This window comes from Thunnus thynnus, chromosome 18 (genome assembly GCF_963924715.1).
Source record: "Thunnus thynnus chromosome 18, fThuThy2.1, whole genome shotgun sequence".
NCBI lineage: Eukaryota > Metazoa > Chordata > Actinopteri > Scombriformes > Scombridae > Thunnus > Thunnus thynnus.
The window spans coordinates 27,366,477-27,384,868 of NC_089534.1; the positions used below are offsets into that span (position 1 = coordinate 27,366,477).

Genomic DNA, 18,392 nt, shown 5'->3' on the forward strand with positions numbered 1-18,392 from the left:
TTTGGATTAATGAAGGTTCCAGTTAAGGGAAATCTTACTTACATTAACTTTTTAGACAATGGTGTGCTTCCAGCAGCATTGTTGTGAGCCCCCCCCCCCCCCCCCCCCCCCCCCCCCCCCCATGTGGTGTGGAAGAACTTGACTGACCTGCAACATCAACATCATCCAACACCTGGGATGAGGATTTTCATGTTAATAGGACTAACCGGGAGACATCCCACATGGGAATTTAGAATTATGTCCACATGGATAAATCACAAAAATACAGTATTAACAGCTGATCTAGCTGTGTTAAAAGTACTTATCTGAGCATGTAAGACCATAAGAAGATTCATCATAGATCTGTACTTTTGTGATTGAATGGGAGTAAATCTTTGCAGCCTGGTTGCAAAATCTGAAGGAAAGCCTGGAACCAGAAGAGTGGAGGCTGTTAAAGCAGCAGATGAATGAAGATGGTTTTGGAATCACACTTCAACCATCAGATATGGGTATTTGCATGAATGTAGACAACAGTCAAGCATCTTTTCTAAAACTAAAACATTATCGGTGGGACGCTGTGATATTATGTTTATGTTGGCTGCTGGTGCCCCCCAGAGTTATACAGGAGTATTACACATAAAAAATTCGATTCTCCTATTTGACAGGTGGGTGCAGTTCCAAGTTTTACCACCAGAGGGAAACAAACAACTTCTATTTCTAAATGTTCATACTTTGCTGCTCTTTACAGTAATATGAAATAATGGGATTTAATGAGATTTCCACATTCATCACCTGAATGTTCCTCAACCATATGTTAACCTGCAGCTGGTTCTCAATATTGCATATATATATATATATATATATATATATATATATATATATATATATATATATATATATATATATATATATATATATGTATGCTCCTGAGAGGTAGAAATTGTCTAGTTCATTTTTATACTTATTCATGCTCTTGACAAATCTATCTCAACTCAAGGTCCCCCACTACTTCCCTTTGTCTGAGCTTTTGAGCGTACCACACAGTCCTCATCAGCAGAATGTTTGCTCAGTTGCCATGGAGCTATAATGTGCACCTCCAGACCTTAAGTTGACAGTTCAATCTCACCTCAAGATCCACTTACTCACATCTTGTGGTGCTCTTGATCATATTGCATGGTCATCATCAGCTGCAGAGAAAGTGAGTTGCTGTCAACCCTTGTTTCCAAGGTCAAGAGTGAACTGTAAAGCTCAATGTTTGAGGGCTGAGCAGGAACATCAGTGTTGCTATGGAGACATGAAAGTGTGAGTCATGACTACAACCTTGACAATGAATAACTTGACCACATGAAGAGGAGAGTTTTTTATTGAATGCATGAAAACCAGAACCTCATTGAGGATTTTCATGTTCATAGGACTAACCGGGAGACATCCCACATGGGAATTAACTTTAATAATTTAGAATTATGTCCACATGGATAAGTCACAAAAATACAGTTTTAATAGCTGATCTAGCTGTGTTAAAAGTATTTATCTGGGCATGTAAGACCATAAGAGGATTCATCATAGATCAGTTCCGACATTTCTCATTTGAAAGTGTTCAATCCTCGGTCATAGACGTCTTCCTCTGGGACAGCACCAGCTCCTTCACTTGAGGTGTCAGAGACATGAGCTGTGTGCGGACGCTCTTCGCCTCCTCGTCCTGCTCCTCTGCTTTGTCCTCCTCGCCCTCGGCCTCCTCCTGCTTCTTGCCTTGACTCTGGCTCACCAGCTGCTTCACCACCAGGCTCTGGTAGGCAGACAGCAGCTGCTGCTTCTCCTGCAACACATGGACGCACACAAACATTTCAGCACTTTAACTCGCTAAACAAACGCTCGATTACACCGACAGCTGCTGTGTCTGAATATCGGATGTAAACAATCCTAGGATGATTTTCATGTTTTTGCTCCTGTCACTACGGAAAAAAAAAAAATCTTCATGAACAGGTTGTGATGGATGGAAGGATGCAGGTCATCCTTTGAGAGAAAGAAAGCTGGAGCGATAAACAGCGGTTGACTCTGCTCTGAAAATGTTTCTCATCTCCAACAAAGTCATTTAAATAAGAATTGTATGATTTGCTGTTGTTTACAGATGTTACATGGTCAACAAAATGACAATATTCAAGTTTTGGCTTTTAAAATTCCCTTTCTAAATCATTTGTTTGCTATAGGTGGGAACTTGTTAAAGGTCAGAGTGACACTACTGATTGGATGCTTGGTTGCAGGTCAGTTGCTAATGATGAGTCTGACTTGAACACTCAGAGGAAAATCACTTTTCTTCACTTGTACCAAAGAGTTGTTCAAATTGGATTGAATTGTTCACAGTTTGACTTGACTAAAACTATAATTATTCAATTCCAAAAAGTCATTAGGCCACATTTGTCTATTTCTTTTCATAGAAATGTTCGCATGCCTTGTTAAACTGCTTCTTACATGAACCCCCTGCTGGTTTTTGGGGTGACTTTTCAATTAATTCCATTCACTTTAAATCGGCTGAGCTGAGCTGGTTGAAACTGACTCTGGTACGGTGTGTAACAGGACAGTTCCATTAACATCACTGCACAGACAAAAGCCACAATCAGAAAGCACAAATACACACAGAACAAGGGTTCCATACAGACTGACTTGGGGACAATAGATGGCTAAGGTGTAGAGGAGTTTAAGGTCTGTGGTGAAGTGGGGAGAAAGTTTTTTGAAGCGGTTTTGTCCTGGTCGGCAGTGATTTACAGAACCTCCTGGAGGGAGAGCACTTTCGTTCTTGGTATAGGGATTGTATTGATGGAAGTGGGGTGCAAGTGGTTTTAGATGACTTGATGAAAATCTTTTGTGAGTCTGGCTTTCTGAATTGTTGCACCAGACTGTCATGGATGATGTGAAGACACTTTCAATTATTGCTGCTAGAAGCCACTAGCTTCTGTAACTCAGTGCAATCTTTCATTCAGTCTTTCTTTCATCTGTCTTTCTGAAAAAATATTCATACTCTAGGACAAATGGGCTCAACTACAGGAGTTGCTTTTAGAAGTTGAAACCCTCGTAATTTTAACAAAGTTTAGTTAGTTAAGTCTAGTCAGACAGTGATTACTTTGTGAGCATATAAAAAAAAAGACTACAGCTCCCATGAACACTTACTAGCATGACAGTGCGGGAACTTACGTCATTGTAACTTTTTAAAAATTCACCAAAACTCTAGTCTGATGTCATTTTACCAACTTTTCAGCTGCTGTCTAAATAAAACATCTACAATGTTCTGTCCTGCTGTTATTATAGACATGTCTGAACTAACCACAACACCTTGTCTCGTCCATAGTTGTGCCTCTTTTGTCAAGCAGTGATGTTTAATCTGTGATGGTCAAGAATTATAGGACATTTGTTAAAGGCTAATAAAAACTGAAATACTGGATAAACAATATTAGATCTTTTTTCTGTTCATTACCATTCTCTAAACATATGAAGCAAGCCACACAACATACTGTTGAGAAAGGCTCTGTGTCAAGGCTGGATTTTTAGTTATTTGTGTTCTTACAAATTGTGTAGTCAATGGGATTTTGAATGAGGTTATCTTACTACTGGAGCAGAAACCAGTAATTCTGGGGTCAGTAGCATAAGTTGGCCTTAGACTGGTCTTAGATTGTCAGGTTAGGTGTCCTCCTGATTTCTTTTTTGGATTCTTGTAGCATATTCTTAAAACATTTCTGAACATTGACAGTTCTAACAACCGTTGAATTTATGCTGTTAACCTTTTCAGTTATTTTCTCTCAGACTTGGTGTCGCTTCAGATTTCTGTTAAATTGATTGTATTCCTCCAGCAGGTGTAAAATGTGTCAATCTCCTGCTGCTAAATGTTGCTGTTGCATCCGCCATTTTTCCTCTTCTGTGTAAACCCATAATGCATTGCGCGACTGGCTATCTAAGTCAGTCTTACATTAGTCACTCATAAGGAAGCTTTATGCAACAGGTAGATTAAAGTATGTATAGCATGTCTGACTTAAAGTTATATTTAAGTCAAAGACTGGGTTTATCTTTTAGGCAACTGAAGTTTCACTTCATCTCTCTATTCAAGGATTTGTCCATTTTCTATATTTTTCTTTCTGTCAACAAATCTCATGTGCAGAACCAAACCAACATGTCATCCAGTGCAGCAGTTTGGCTCACAACAACAGAGGTCTACGGCACAGAGGAATAAGATATATCAGGCTTTGGATACACACACAATACTTGTAAGTAGATGAGTTCATTGTTGGTTCGGCCCTTAGATTTGCTGGCAATAAGAAAAATATATTACATCACCAGCCAAATCCTTTAAATTGATAATCTTAGATTATAGATATGATATACAAAAAAATCTGTTGGCCTTGTTAAGAGTTTGGTGGTGATGCTTCTTTTAACTCACAAATGAACTTTGGCAGACACTGGTGCAGCGTGACCCCTCGCTGGCTTCTCATCTGCTAACATACTTACAGTTTTTAGTCACATTACTCCCTAGAGTCAGTAAGTGTGAGACATACCGTGGGTATCCTGCCTGTGAGCGTGCCGATGATCTGAGGCACGCAGCGTCCCGGAGCGTGCAGCATGCAGTGGGTGCTGGCCTGAAACAGCAGCACACAGGTGAGGTGGAGGACCAGAGCGGGATCCTCCGTCTCCTTCAGCTGCTCGATGAGAGCTTGGCGGTGCAGGAACAGGGCCTGTCTGAGAGGAGCGCACGTACGCACACAAGTCAGTAATTAAGAAACAGAGTCAAAAAACAAAAATCAAACAGCAGCCTTTTCATTACCTCTCCTTTTTCTTGTCTCCCTTCTTCAGCATGAAGCCACACACCTCTGCAGAGATCTCTATGTTGGTCACAAAGTCTTCAATTGTCTGTGAAGAACAAAAGGTGAAGTCAAGTCTCAGCTTTCCGTCTCTGTATTTGATGCTGATGATGTAACTGACTGGAAACAAAACTTACTTTGCCGTTCAGGCAGTTGTGCAGCTTCATCAGAGGCCCTTTGGTCTCCTCTGATAGCTTGCCCAAAATTTTCACTCTGACCTGAGGCGACACATCAGAGATGGTAAAGATGAACAAGTCCTAACGAGGTCCCATGGTGCATTTCAAACACTGACACACAGTCCTGATTTGATTTCACTGTGATCTCTGTAGCTGATTATCTCTTCCTGTAATGTACTGTCACTTAGAGCGGGAGCAGCTTCTCACCTCGTTGGTGATGGAGCTGGGGTTCTCCACAGACATCATCAGGTCAGCAGCCAGGAAGTTCACCAGGATATTGGTGACGTCTGTGCACACGGTCTTCAGGACGTGCTTGGCGATGAGGACCTGGGTTTCATCTGCAGGGTCAAAGTACGTTAGTTACATGAATCCTTGGAACCTTGAACTGTTTCTGCTGTTTTCACTGGATTATAATGTTATTTTCAAAATAAGTTATTCCAGATCAGACTACAAGAAATCAGCTCTATAATGACCCGACTCAACAGATGTGGGATGTCGGGAACAAAAATAATCATTGGGCACGACAATTGCTCATTTTACCCCATGTGGTGTGTCACAGTGGAAGACAACTGGGATGCCTCACAACTATAAACATGGTGAAGTGAAAAAGAAAAGATGTCCACCTTCACAGCAGAGTGTGAATGGTCACTTTTCATCCATAAAACCCTGATTACATACAGAAATATTTGTTGGAAGCGAGCTATGATTGGTTGAGGTCCAGTGTGTAGTCTGCCATGCCTTAATGCCACACGACAGCATGAATTTAGAATTTATGACTCTTTGATCCCCTAATTTGGCACAGTGATCTCGAAAGGTAAAAATAAAGTGTAATCTGATCCTGATTCTAGGCTGCTGAGAAACACCATCACCTGGCATGTAAGTGGTTCTTAAAATGTCCTTAGAACAGTGTGTTTGCACTATTTTACAAAAAGATGCTTGGAGTTTTTGTATGTCTACATGTTTTGGGTGATGTTAACAGGAAGGTTCATGTTGCTTCAGACTGGTGAGTTAGCTGTGAGCTACACCTTGCCCTTACAGCTGAATAATGTAACATCATATAAAGATGACATTTTGGTGAATCTGCACTATAAAAAGTGGTCTTCTTCAACTCAGCAGAGTGAGATAGATGAGTTGTCATGGAGATGGCTCAGTTGTCAACACATGACCAAAGTATGGAAATTCAGTCTTGTGTGTATGTATAGTGTGTATTTACACTCACTGGCTACTTTCTTAGGTTCTAATGCAATCCAAGAATATTAATGACTTTAATCTAATTAATGAGGCAAAGTGTGAACCACTAGGTGCTTCTGGATTTACCTGAGAAGAACTTGGTGCCTTTTTCAAACAGTCGGATGTTGTTGTAGAGGTTGGTGATCTCCTCCTGCAGATCCTTCATGCTCTTCTTCTTGTTGGCTCCAGATGGAGAGCTGGTGGAGGACATGAAGACGCTGCGCAGCACCTCCTGGTAGGTTTTAGTCAAAGGCCTGTAGAGAATGGACTTATTGTTCTCCGGCTTTCTTTGGAAAAGTGTTAACAGAGAAAACTTTAGACAAAAATCTCTGTATTACCGTACTAAATGCTCTGCCAGCTCAGAGAGGATTTCTTCTGGGCAGTCACTCAGTCGCTTCTCTAAAGCAGCTTCGATCTCCTCCTGGGTCATAAAGGGGACTTCAGTCTGTTTGTTGCGATCTTTACAAAGATAGAAACACAAGCTAATTAGTCTCACATGGATGCTACAGTTATCTTTGTCTTCCATGAAAAAAAAAAGAACTTAACAACCCAAGAGAGAGATTTCTACTCAACCAGCCATTATACTGTTGTTACAGTCAAACGCCTCACTGAACAGGCTTAATGTGCATATAGAGACATTATGTCCCAGTGAAGATAATATTTTGTTTTGGCTGTGAGTGTACTTTGCTGCGAAGGTCCGGTTTCTTCATCGCTGTCCTCCTCTTTCCTCCCTTTCTTCTTGGTTTTACGAATCCGGATCTCTCTGGCGTTGCCTCCTCCGCCTGCTTTCACACTGCCGCTGCCCTCTGGGAGACAAACAGCTAAACTTAATACCTCAAAGAAAAATAAGTTTCTTCAATGTATCACATATCACAGAATTTCTGCGTTTGTGTGTGCAGCGTCAAGCGGGGAGGTTTTAACCGACCTGTGGCCTTCTTCCTGCGCTCTGCCTCTCTCTTTTCCTTTTTCGACAGTGCAGAGTTCTCTGTCAGCAGGGATGACGGCTTCAGATCCTCTTCAGTTATCAGAAACACTGGATTGTTCTTAACTTCCTGAGAGCCGCATCACAGAAAAGTAAAGACGCTGTACTTTAAGTGTTTTAAACTTCATTACTTAATAACAGAATCTACATTCAAATCGTTTTATTTGGACATGAGTGACAGATGACGCTGTACCTTCTGCGCTTTCTGCTGCATGGCTTCATCGAATAAAGAGAGGCAGCTGCTGATGAATTTCTCGCTGACAACGACAGTGCCTCCCAGCACCCTGGCAGAGGACTGCACGTTAGTGTTCCTCATGGCCTGGTTGATCAACATCCCGATGTCCTCCATCGACAGGCAGCTCGGCAAAATCGGCTAAAACAGCCGGAGTGAGAATGAGGAATTGAAGTCACAAATATTTTCACCTAAAAATTAACAATGAATGGGGTTTACAGTTAAAGACAGAGCACCTGTATGTCAGTCCATGTGTCAGAGTTGACAGCTTCCTCCACAGAGGCCTCCACCTGGTCGACTAGAGCCTGACCCACACAGGCCGCTCTGAGGAACAGCAGCTTGCTGGACTTGAAGCGCTTCTTAATGTAGCTGGAGGGGTCGGGGATCCCCAGCCTGACCAACGCATCGAACTCTGCAGGAGGAAGACTTCATCAGTAACACCACACACACATCATAAAATTCTGGTTCAAGTCTATCTTTGTGTGGACTGGCTCTCCAAACAGGCCAGGGGCCGCCGTAAAATGACTCCTCCATGTAGCAGAAACCAGAAAGTTTTTTTTATTCCAGGCATTTTTCTTCTTGTTAAAACCTGCTGCCTACATTACTTCTACTGCAACCCAACACCTGGAAACACACTTGATGTATTAAAATCGGTAGAAAGTTCCCCTTAATGTTGCATTTTCCAGTCTCCCACCAACTAGCAGAAGGTTTTAGTGATTATTGGAATCCAATATGTCTGGATTGTAGACTTTGCTGGGAAACAACGTCATTTACAGCCTTTTGTGTGCTTTTTTAAAAAAAATTAAATTGGAATAATAGTTAATAATAGGATATCCTCTAAACATTATGCAAATTAAAAAGAAAAAAAAAAATCCAATTTCACTGGTGGTTTCGTTTGACTTTCTGTTCATTCTTGAGATGTTGTGATTTCTGCCCTTGACTGTTCATGTTTTGTCTGGAACAATTAGAGAGTGCTCTGGCTATCTGTATATGCTAAGTACAGTGGTGAGAACTGTCCATTTGAACAAGTCACAGACAGTCATTTCATAGAGTTTTATACTGGGACTGATTGTATGATATAAAGTCAGAAGGGGAGGTTCAACGCTGAAAAAAGGAAATGAGATGCAGCAGAAATGTGATAATAATAATACTAACAATAATCATACCTAAATATCCGTTCTGCTGGAGGAAAGAGTCCACCCAAGCATTCTGTGTTTTGGAGTAAATATCAGGAATATACACAGCTTTGTCCTGCCGCCCTCCAACCACCGTTCCTTTTAGGCGTCCAGTGTTCACCAGCTCTTCCAGGACAGCTGGCAACAACGAAACCCATCATCACAATATATCACACTGTGATACACCAGCAACAATAAAATATCACAGCTGTCTGTCCTTACAATACAGAAGATGTTCCTGAAATCCAAAAGCTCCAATCATGCTGCTGACAGGTGTTGGCCTACAGAAGAAAGTAAGAAAGGAGAGCGTTTAGTATAAAATACAAAACAACAGTTGACTGATACTGTAAAGGAGCAATGATTACCGTGTGATGGCACTGAAAAGACCTCGTATCCTGGCTTTGTGGCGAGCAACAAAAGCTGGAGTAAATATGACCCCTCTGTTGTACTGGTCCATTTCTCCTTGGATAAGCCTCCCGAGACGCTTGGACAACTCCTGAGATACATGAGAAAACACACAGTTATTTTTTTCCAAGTCATCTGAAGTCATCTGAGCGTGCCAAGAGGAATCAATCACCCCGACAACAAAGATGACACAATTATAATTTATTGCCTCATTCATCTTGAGATTTATTGTGTGATGCACACATGCCAGACAGGCTGCTGGCTGTGTGACTCACCTCAGTTAGGAAATCTCCCGGGAGGTCGTAGTTCTTACACAGCTCTGCAATACTGATCAAACCGGCCTCCTGCAGTTTGTCATTAACTTCCTCAGCTAAACGGTCCAGGTAGGTGCTACACACAACACAAGATCATCAAAATGTAAAGACAGGCGCAGCTGTGAAATGTAAAGATGTGCTGGTATGGTTGTTATGTGGAGGAAATGTTGTTGCACTTGTTGTGGGATTGACCACAAAATGGAAATTGTACAGGAGAGTATTACATGGGTTGGTCTGTCAGCCAAGCAGACGATACTAATGAACTGGTACAGTTCTAATAACACACAGAATGAGATTTAATACCTGTTTCACTGTCATACCTGCCAAAGTATCAAAGTATGATGGGAAACCAGTGGGAACAGTGTGACCTGCACAATCCACTGTCAAAGCAATCCCACTTTAATTTATAGATGTATAACAGCTGGGATTGAGTATTTTTTTTTTTTTTTTTTTTTTTTTACAAAGGCTGGACTAGGACATTTTTTGAATGGGAAAGATGAGAAAAGGGAGCAATTAAAAATATGGAGAATAAAAGGATTAATAGTATTACATTTTCCTTAAGAAATTGGAAAGGGACAATGTCCAAGGAGCAGGAGGAATGTTTCATTTTGTTCAAAGTTGCAAACAGAGAGGCAGCAGAAATGGCACTAAAGGAGCAGAATAGAGTGTTAGGTCTGTGACTGGCTGGTGGGTAGATGGAAAATAATATTTTGCCTAAAAAAGTTTAAAAAGCTGACATCTCCCATATACTGCATGTGCCTGATGGACAGACTGACTGACACTCTGTAGGGTAGAAGTGATCACTTCATACTCACTCATCGATCAGTTGTCCCAGAACAAGCTGAACACCTTTATCAGACTTTGCTATGTCACCTGCTCTGTTTTCAACATGGACCCAGTCCACATTGATAATCTGTAAGAAAGATGATCAAAATAACATTCAGTGGAAGTTTTAATATGAAACTTATGATAACATGAATTCTGTGTCTCAGCTTGCTATTGGCACATGGTACAGGACCGATGGTTACACACTGGGTTAATACACACCTGCTGGAGGTCCACGATGTTGACTCGTCCTGTGAAACAGAACAATAGGATTTAACTACTGTTATGTCCAATTCTGAATATACTACACTTAACAATAGTGTTCTTGAGACTGACTAGTGAATGCAGGGAAAGTGACTACACCCCACAGAAAGTATATGACTGTTACATATGTTTTTATGTAATGAGACAGCTGTTTTTTTTGAAAAACCTGTTCAGTAGATGTCGTTCATATTTCAGGAAGTTGTGTTTCACATGCTGCTGGCTGTTAAACTCACCTCCGTGTACGTAGAGTTCATCTCTGATCTCCCTGCTGATCTGAGCTGGAGTGATGTACTCCTTTCCATCCAGTGTGTGCACCACATCCAGCTTCTTGTCTTCAACCAGTTTTGCAATAATTTCAATGCAGTTTCTCTCCGACAGCCTGTGGAGAGAGGTTTACAAAAGTGCTTAAAGTGGCGTTTCCCTTCTTTTAGACCTATGTTTGTTCCTTGTTATTACCAACGACAACTGAGAAAGGAAACAACTCAAACTAACCAACTGACCGTTACTTTAAAATCAAAGTTCAATGTTAGCGTGTATTAGCTTTGCTGCTAACAGCTGCTTATTAAATGCGGTTACCTCTGCACTGTGTCAGCAAACTGTGCTCTCTGGAAGTCAGCGGCAAGCCGGCGAATTTCTTCCCAGTCAGCTGCCATTGTTAAACGTTTATGTGTCTGCAAAAAACGACCAGCAGTTTCGTTAACTACTATCACCAAGAAGAAGTGTCAGCTAGCTTGCTAAAGAGAGTACAGCTCTAAGCTCAGCCACACGTCAACATACGCTGACGTAGGACGGAGAGCCGGAAGGAAAACCTGACGTCACCAGAGAGCTGTGTGTTCAGAATCGCATTTTTTTAAAATGCTTTTTTGAACAATAGATGTACAAACAGCTAGGCAAGTCAGCCATGTTATTAAAAACCTCGGCATTCGTCTGAGTAAGAGAAATTTAAACACAAAACGAAAAAAAAGGACAGAATAAAACCATACAATTAAACTATTACAAATAATACAATAAATTAAAATATGTAAATGGTAAATAATACAACAAATAACACAATTAATTAAGTTAAAAAGATAAATTAACATAAATAGGTCTTCATTTTGAATTAAAGCTTAATACATTCTGTTAATTTGTAAAATTGTGTACATTTCAGCTGTTATTTGTAGATTTTAAATTCATATACCTCAGTGATTTACCGTACAGTCGAAACTCATTATAAAAGCTTGAAAATAGGTGCATTTTTAATAAATGTGGCTTGTTTATAATATTTTGCCATTATGAGAACTGTGTTAATCAGCAAATTTTCTCTTTTCTCTTTAATATCCAGTCTATACACTGGAGTGACAGCAAGCAGAGAAAATATGCTCCGTAGTTTCAAGATCTGAATTGCAAAATGAACCGCTATTACTTTCAAAACTGAATCTTAATCTAAGGAATTTGCTAGAAGGATATATGTCATTAATTATTTTAAAAATTAATTTCTTTTGCTTTGGGTATTATGGGGTAATATAAGAATTCTGTTTTTAATCTTAGTTCTCTGGCAGGATCCATGTCCCTGAAATCAGATAGCCTACACTGTTGAACTGGTTTGGATATAAGTCAACTTGTGTCTAATCAGACAGTTGTTACATTTTTATTTTTATTTATTTATTTTTTTATCAAGGAACTGGAATTCTCCAATATACAGATTTGGCAATGTTAATACTGAATTTGTATGTAAAACCACTCTTTAGCCAAGTAAGAATGGTTTTGGGATAGCATTAGTGAGGTTGACGAGAAGAAATCAAATTTAACACACAAAACATTATATGCTAACAAATTTCCATTTATGTCTAAGAGATCCAAAACTGACCAGATATTTCTGCCCACCCATCCTTTAGAAAACAAGGATTACAACATTCACCAGTATGAGAGGACTTGCTGGTGACAGCTGGGTACCTTATAGGCAGCTTCTTGATGTAATAATCACATTTCAAAATAAAATTTAAGCCTCTAATAGAATAATACAATTATCTGGAAAAATGTGCCATAAACTATCTAGTGACTGTAAATAGGATTTAAGCCATTTCAATTTTATTGTTCCATTCATACATTGGGTTTTAAGCCACCTTCTTCATAGTTTTTTGTAACAAAAGTGCCCTTAAATCATTCCAAAAATGTTTGTAAATGTAATTGGCAGTGAGCCCATCTGATCCTGGGGACTTGTTCAGTTTTATTTATTTTTATTTAATCTTTATTTAATCAGACAGTCTGAGATTAAGATCTCTTTTCCAAGAAAGACCTGAGAACAAGAAAACACTGATAAGACAAGAACACAATCAGCAGACAAACAACACAACTACACAATAAACAAGGAATGAGTAAAAACATTTACAAGAATCATAAAAAAAACATAAGATAATAAGGCTTTAAAATGTCCAAGGGGAATGTAAGACTTAAGTTTGAGGCCAGTTTACAGCTCATTCCATTTAAAGGGTGCATGGTACCTGCAACCAGTTCAGCCAACATTAGTGCATACATGAGAGATATCTAAGGTTAAGTAGTTACTGGATTGTGTACTGCAGATTTAATGAGAGAAGAGATGTGAGGTGGTTTGGAAGTGTCAACAGTAGAGCTTTATAGATGAATAACATGAGATGTTTTTTTCTTCTTGTCTGTAAGGAAGTCCATCCAGCTGTGTGATACAGAAAATAATGATGGGCACGAAATTTGACATTTGTGATGAAGCATAGAGCACTATGATACACAGGGTTTAACTGCTAAAGTGTTGATGGGGGCAACATGACAATACAGAATATCTCTATAGTCAAGGACAGACATGAAGGTTGTCTGCACAATAGTTTTACAGTTGGAAGAAGACAGACAACTTTTAATTCTATACATGAAGCTACTTTGATTTTTAAGTCTTGAGTCAAATTTTGAATATGAATCTTGAATGACAGTCTGCTGTCAAGCCAAATGCCTAAATATTTGGATGACTCAGCATGAGTAATATGGGTGCCATTTAAAATTTTAATGGCAGGATAATCAGAGTCACTGTTGGAGGTGGAGAACACTATGTACTTGGTCTTGTCTGTTTTAAAACTAGTCTGTGATTAAGGAGTGACATTTGAAAAGCATCAAAGGCAGACTGAAGATGAGTCAGGGCCTGGGCTGGGTGGAGCCTGGGGCATATAAAATTGTGCCATCTGGAAAAAACATGGTAAATGAAGTATCGATTAGGGAGAATTTTATTATGTAATGTAAATAGCAATGGACCAAGGACAGACCCCTGTGGCACCCCATTTCTGATGGTAAGATGGCTTGACTGAGTACCATCAGCAACAACAGTCTGAGTTCTCTCTTTAAGGTAAGAGTGGAACCAATTAAGCGTGGCTTTATCTAAACTATAGACTATAGCTTGTGGAGTAGGATTTTATGATTGACAGTATCAAATGCTTTTGAGACATCAATGAAGAGAGCAGCACAAAATTTCTTTTATCCAGGAAGGAGACAATGTTATCAATGACTGAAACTGGAGCCGTTATTGTGCTGTGACTCGAGCGAAAACCAGACTGTTGTGGCTTAAGTAAGTTCAGTGAATCAATAAAGGTGTGCAGTTATACATTGACCAATGATTCTAGGATCTTTGTTAGGAAAGGAAGTTTAGATATTGGACAGTAGTTGTTGAGATCGGAGACATCACCACTTTTGTGTAAGGGTACTACAAAGCTTGCTTTTCCACAAAACTGGAATCATGCCTATTAAAAAGGTTTGGTTAAAAACATGTGCTAAATGTGGACAGATTAAGTGGGCAGTTAGATGGAAATGGTGCTTAAAAGCATCAACTATTGATGATCTATTGGAAATATGACCAGATACTTGTTTGATTTGTGGTCGGAGATGTGACCCCGATGAATTCTTAAGAGATGCTACAGTGTTGCAAAATTTAGTGGAACTATCACAGGCAGAGAGAGCGGTCTGATAATAATTTGATTTAACCATCCTATCAAACTGGTGCAAATGTTTCTTTGTTGCCTGAAGGTTAACCAGTCCTCAGGGGTGCCACTGGATCTAGCCTTGGACCAGGCTTTGTCTCTGCTGTGGATGGCATTGGAGAGTTCTGGAGAGAACCAAGGACTGTATCTGTTTTTAATTCTATGTGTTTTATAAGGGGCATGTCTGTCAGCAATCACATTAAAAGACTGTGAAATTTTTTTTAATTAACTTATAGCCTTGTCCAATTCTTATATCAATATGTCAGATGCACAAAGTTCTTTTGATTCTTTATTAACCTTTGGGATATTGCTTTTTACTATATTAAAGAATTTTGAACATTGATTTGGTGAAAAACAGGATGTATATAATTCCTTACAAAAGGAGAAAAATTTGGTTATCATACTGGGTTCAGTGCATTCTTTGTTGTCGATGGGTAGTGCTGTAATTCCATTTTTTCCCCCTGTCTTCGTTTTTCTAATTTACAAAAGTAAGAAGTGTTTTTTTTTTCCTTCCTCTATCAATTTGGCTTTTGATCTGATAAAAGCTCCTTTTGCTTTAGCTTTGAAGATGCAATCTAATTTATTATGTGACTTTATGATTTTTTGCTTTTCTTCACTAGATGGATTAGTTATATTACAATATATATTTAATTCTTTAATTTGTTATTTTTCCTTCTCTTCTTTTCATTGGCCAATATTTTGCTAAATGTAATTGAATATTGTCTTATTTTATATTTTAAAGAACTCCCATTTGGACAAATATAAAGGGAGATTATTGTCCCTTTTGCCTTTTTCATTTGATCTAATATAGATCTTACTGTATGACAATAATCCTTGTGTAATAAAAGAGTTGCATTGAATTTCCAATATCCCTTATTTCTTCTTGAAAACATCTGGTGTTTTTAGTTCTAGAGATATAAGAGTGTGGTAAGTCAATGGGGCCTCATCAACAGATACTTTTGATACACTGAAGGAAATGCCGTTACTGACTAACCAGAGATCTACCAACCAACAACCATTTAGCTTAAACTAAGAAAACTGTTCTTTTCTTTCCAAACATCTTTTAATTTTAATTCATTGCAAAAGGCATTATATTTACTTGGGAATCGATCTAGCCAATCATCTGATGTAATATTAAAATTTGTTTCGTTCTCCAATCTCTGGCTGAGCCTGTGATCAGGGTCCATAACATCCTCAATTTTTGGTGCCAGATGTGGTACTATTTGGCAAAGGAGGTGGATGATATCCTGTTTTCTCCCTCCTTCTCTTTAAATCCATCGATTCACAGATTCCATCGCCTTTTATATCTCTCAAGCTCTTGGCTTCTCTTTCTCAGTACTTAATTCTCCTTTGACAGCGTCAGCAAAGTTTTGGTTATCTCCTCCACTGACTTTTTGCAGGAACTGATCTCCGCCATGTTGAATGCAATGCTGTCACAGTTTTCTTTTATCTTGGCTGTTTGTTCTTCAAGCTTTTGGTCTTGTTTGTCAAATCAATCAATCAAGGACTGAATGGCAGTTAGCAGGGTGGCATTAGATATCTGGTTTGACTCCATCTCACCTGTCTTCATTCTTTTTTGAGGTTTTGTTTTTCTTAGGTGTTGTAGGCGTTATCATTAATGGATGTTGTTTCTTTCATGTATTTTTTTGGTGACTTAGATGCCATAATGTTACTAAACACGACAGAAAATTGACAGATTGACATCAAATGTAGTTTTGAAAAGTTCTGTCGGATAAATCTTGGTATGAAATCGAATTTTCTGGAAAGTTTGCATCCGCTAACAGTAAAGCATCCACTCAGCCTGCCATCTTGCCCCCTTGGAATTGCATACAAACTACTATTCATACTAAGTATGATGTCAAATTGAGTATATAGTACATTCCAACTGTGTAGTATGTGGATTTTGTGTACATGAGAAATGCCCTGATGTATACTAGATTAGCAAGAATTTCTGAGTATGCGGCGTGAGCTTATTGGACATACTCAACTTCCCCAAAATGCATTGCGTCTCTTCAGACTGCGCAAGGGTGGAGATTTTGAGCCAGGCTAAAAGCTGTTAATACGTCACTTTATTAAGTTTTAATATTTTTTCAACCATTTAGATTCCCAATATGTGGTCAGTTAATCCAAACGGTTTGGAAATTTGCCGCAGCGTTTTTGGAGATGTGAGAGTCTGCTGGCTGGGTGGGACCAGCTGCCAGTCATGTGTGCAGTCACATGACTGTCTTGCTTAAGTATACTTCAGTGTGAACAGTCTGCTGGTAATGGCATACTTGATTGTTCATTTAGTAGGCAGTATGCAGTACATACTGCTTGAGTACGTAGTAGGCAGTATGTTTGTATGCAATTTCGAACACAACCATATTCTTATTAAAGGGTTCACTATTTTGCCAGTCTGTCTTAAAACAACAGTCAGGAGCCCAAATAAAAATTGAAACATGTTTTTCTTGCTGTAATCATTCCTTCTGTTCACACTGACCATTAGAGAATCCATTCATAATGCACTTATAATGTAAGGGGAGGAAAATACACAGTCCTCCTTCTGTGCAAAAATGTATTTAAAAGTTTATCTGACGCTAATATGAAGCTTCAATAAGTCAAATCGAGTAGATATCTTTCAACATTACAGTCTTTTTAATGCCAAAGTCCTTATTTTTGTTACTATACTCCCACCGCAGCTCAACACCTCACAGCCTGAAAACCACAAACTGATAAATTATGGCTGCATTCCATTTTGGTTTTCCAGTTTCAGGGCCTCGGTATGATGCATGTTGGGTCTAGGCATGCCTTAAATGGAAATGAGCCATCATTAATTAAAGTTATTAATTACACATGTGCTTTATCTGCGGTGAGAAGTGAAAATGTCTGCTGTAAAAAAAAGGTCCATCCAGCTGATGACAAATGAACATGTAGACTGAGAATAACATGGATTAGTGCACACAGTAGATTAGAAAGCATACACATGTTACTTGTGATCACAGTAACATGGTGCTGTTCATCCCTTCAGGATAGTAATTCTCACACTTATTACACTAAATTATAAAACTAGTGTATATTTTATCATATCTTATCACACACTTTATATTATTTTATTACTAATTGTTTGACTGACTTGTTTACAATGTTTTTTTTCTCATACTATGTAGTAGTATGTGTGCAGTGTAAAGTCAGTGTATAGTGTTGTGTATACTGTTCCAGTTGTAATGTCGCAAATCCTGCTTGTAGGCCCACTCCTTAAAATCTGATTTTTAATGAGCTCAGAGGAACGTTCTTCCTTCAGCAGATGAATGTGAAGACAAACTGCACATTCGTCCTTCTGCACATAGATGCTCAAACATCCAACTGTAGAAACAAGAAGAAAAACATATTTTTGAGTGGAAGGGGATTTTAAAATTAAAATTCTGACATACTGTATGTACTTTTTACACATTTAAATATACATTCTTTATCCTTGAGATTCATTTTTTCTAATTCTTCACATTTTATATAGTAGCCTTTCATTTGACTACACATATTGCTTGTCTATGTGACAAATAAACCTTTGAATCATTCAATCTTTTAGCCAACTGCAGCCTGATTCTGGACTCAATCAGAGCAAATGACCAAATAATGAGTGGAATGCAATTCCTGAATCTAAACTGTTTCCCAGCCGCTGCCTGTTTTCAGTTTGGAAATTTGGAAATCCCCATCTTAGACTATCCATCCTGCCATCTTTCCTACACAGTGAAATATGATATGGCATGTAAAAGGCACATACTGTATACACAGATGGAACATTCAAGTTGCAGTGCGAATGTCTAACCTCTAGGGAGCAGTAGAGTACAAGCCATTAAATGACTTCCAGGGAGGTCAACAGATGGTGCTGTGTTATATGAAGCACTCCATCATGCCAGCAAAGACCTGGTAGGAGTGAAATACTGTAATTATATGTCGTATGCATATTCACTGCAGGCCTATATGTAATTAATGGCAAGTTAATTTTTAAAAAAGCA

The 18,392-nt window shown here is 39.0% G+C and overlaps 1 protein-coding gene across 1 annotated transcript; it reads right to left on the reverse strand.

Moving 5' to 3' along the window:
* Positions 1–1,324: 1,324 nt before the first annotated feature.
* ufl1 (UFM1-specific ligase 1) lies at positions 1,325–11,219 on the reverse strand. Its single transcript, XM_067572261.1, has 19 exons — positions 11,003–11,219; positions 10,660–10,805; positions 10,385–10,413; positions 10,153–10,250; positions 9,299–9,413; positions 8,984–9,114; positions 8,841–8,899; positions 8,610–8,756; positions 7,680–7,855; positions 7,405–7,584; positions 7,155–7,281; positions 6,913–7,035; positions 6,568–6,688; positions 6,317–6,483; positions 5,207–5,337; positions 4,961–5,041; positions 4,787–4,872; positions 4,521–4,701; positions 1,325–1,795 (listed from the first exon to the last, which is right to left on the reverse strand). Exons 1-19 carry the CDS (start codon positions 11,077–11,079, stop codon positions 1,577–1,579), a joined length of 2,394 nt encoding a protein of 797 aa, XP_067428362.1. The 5' UTR covers positions 11,080–11,219; the 3' UTR covers positions 1,325–1,576.
* Positions 11,220–18,392: the final 7,173 nt, after the last annotated feature.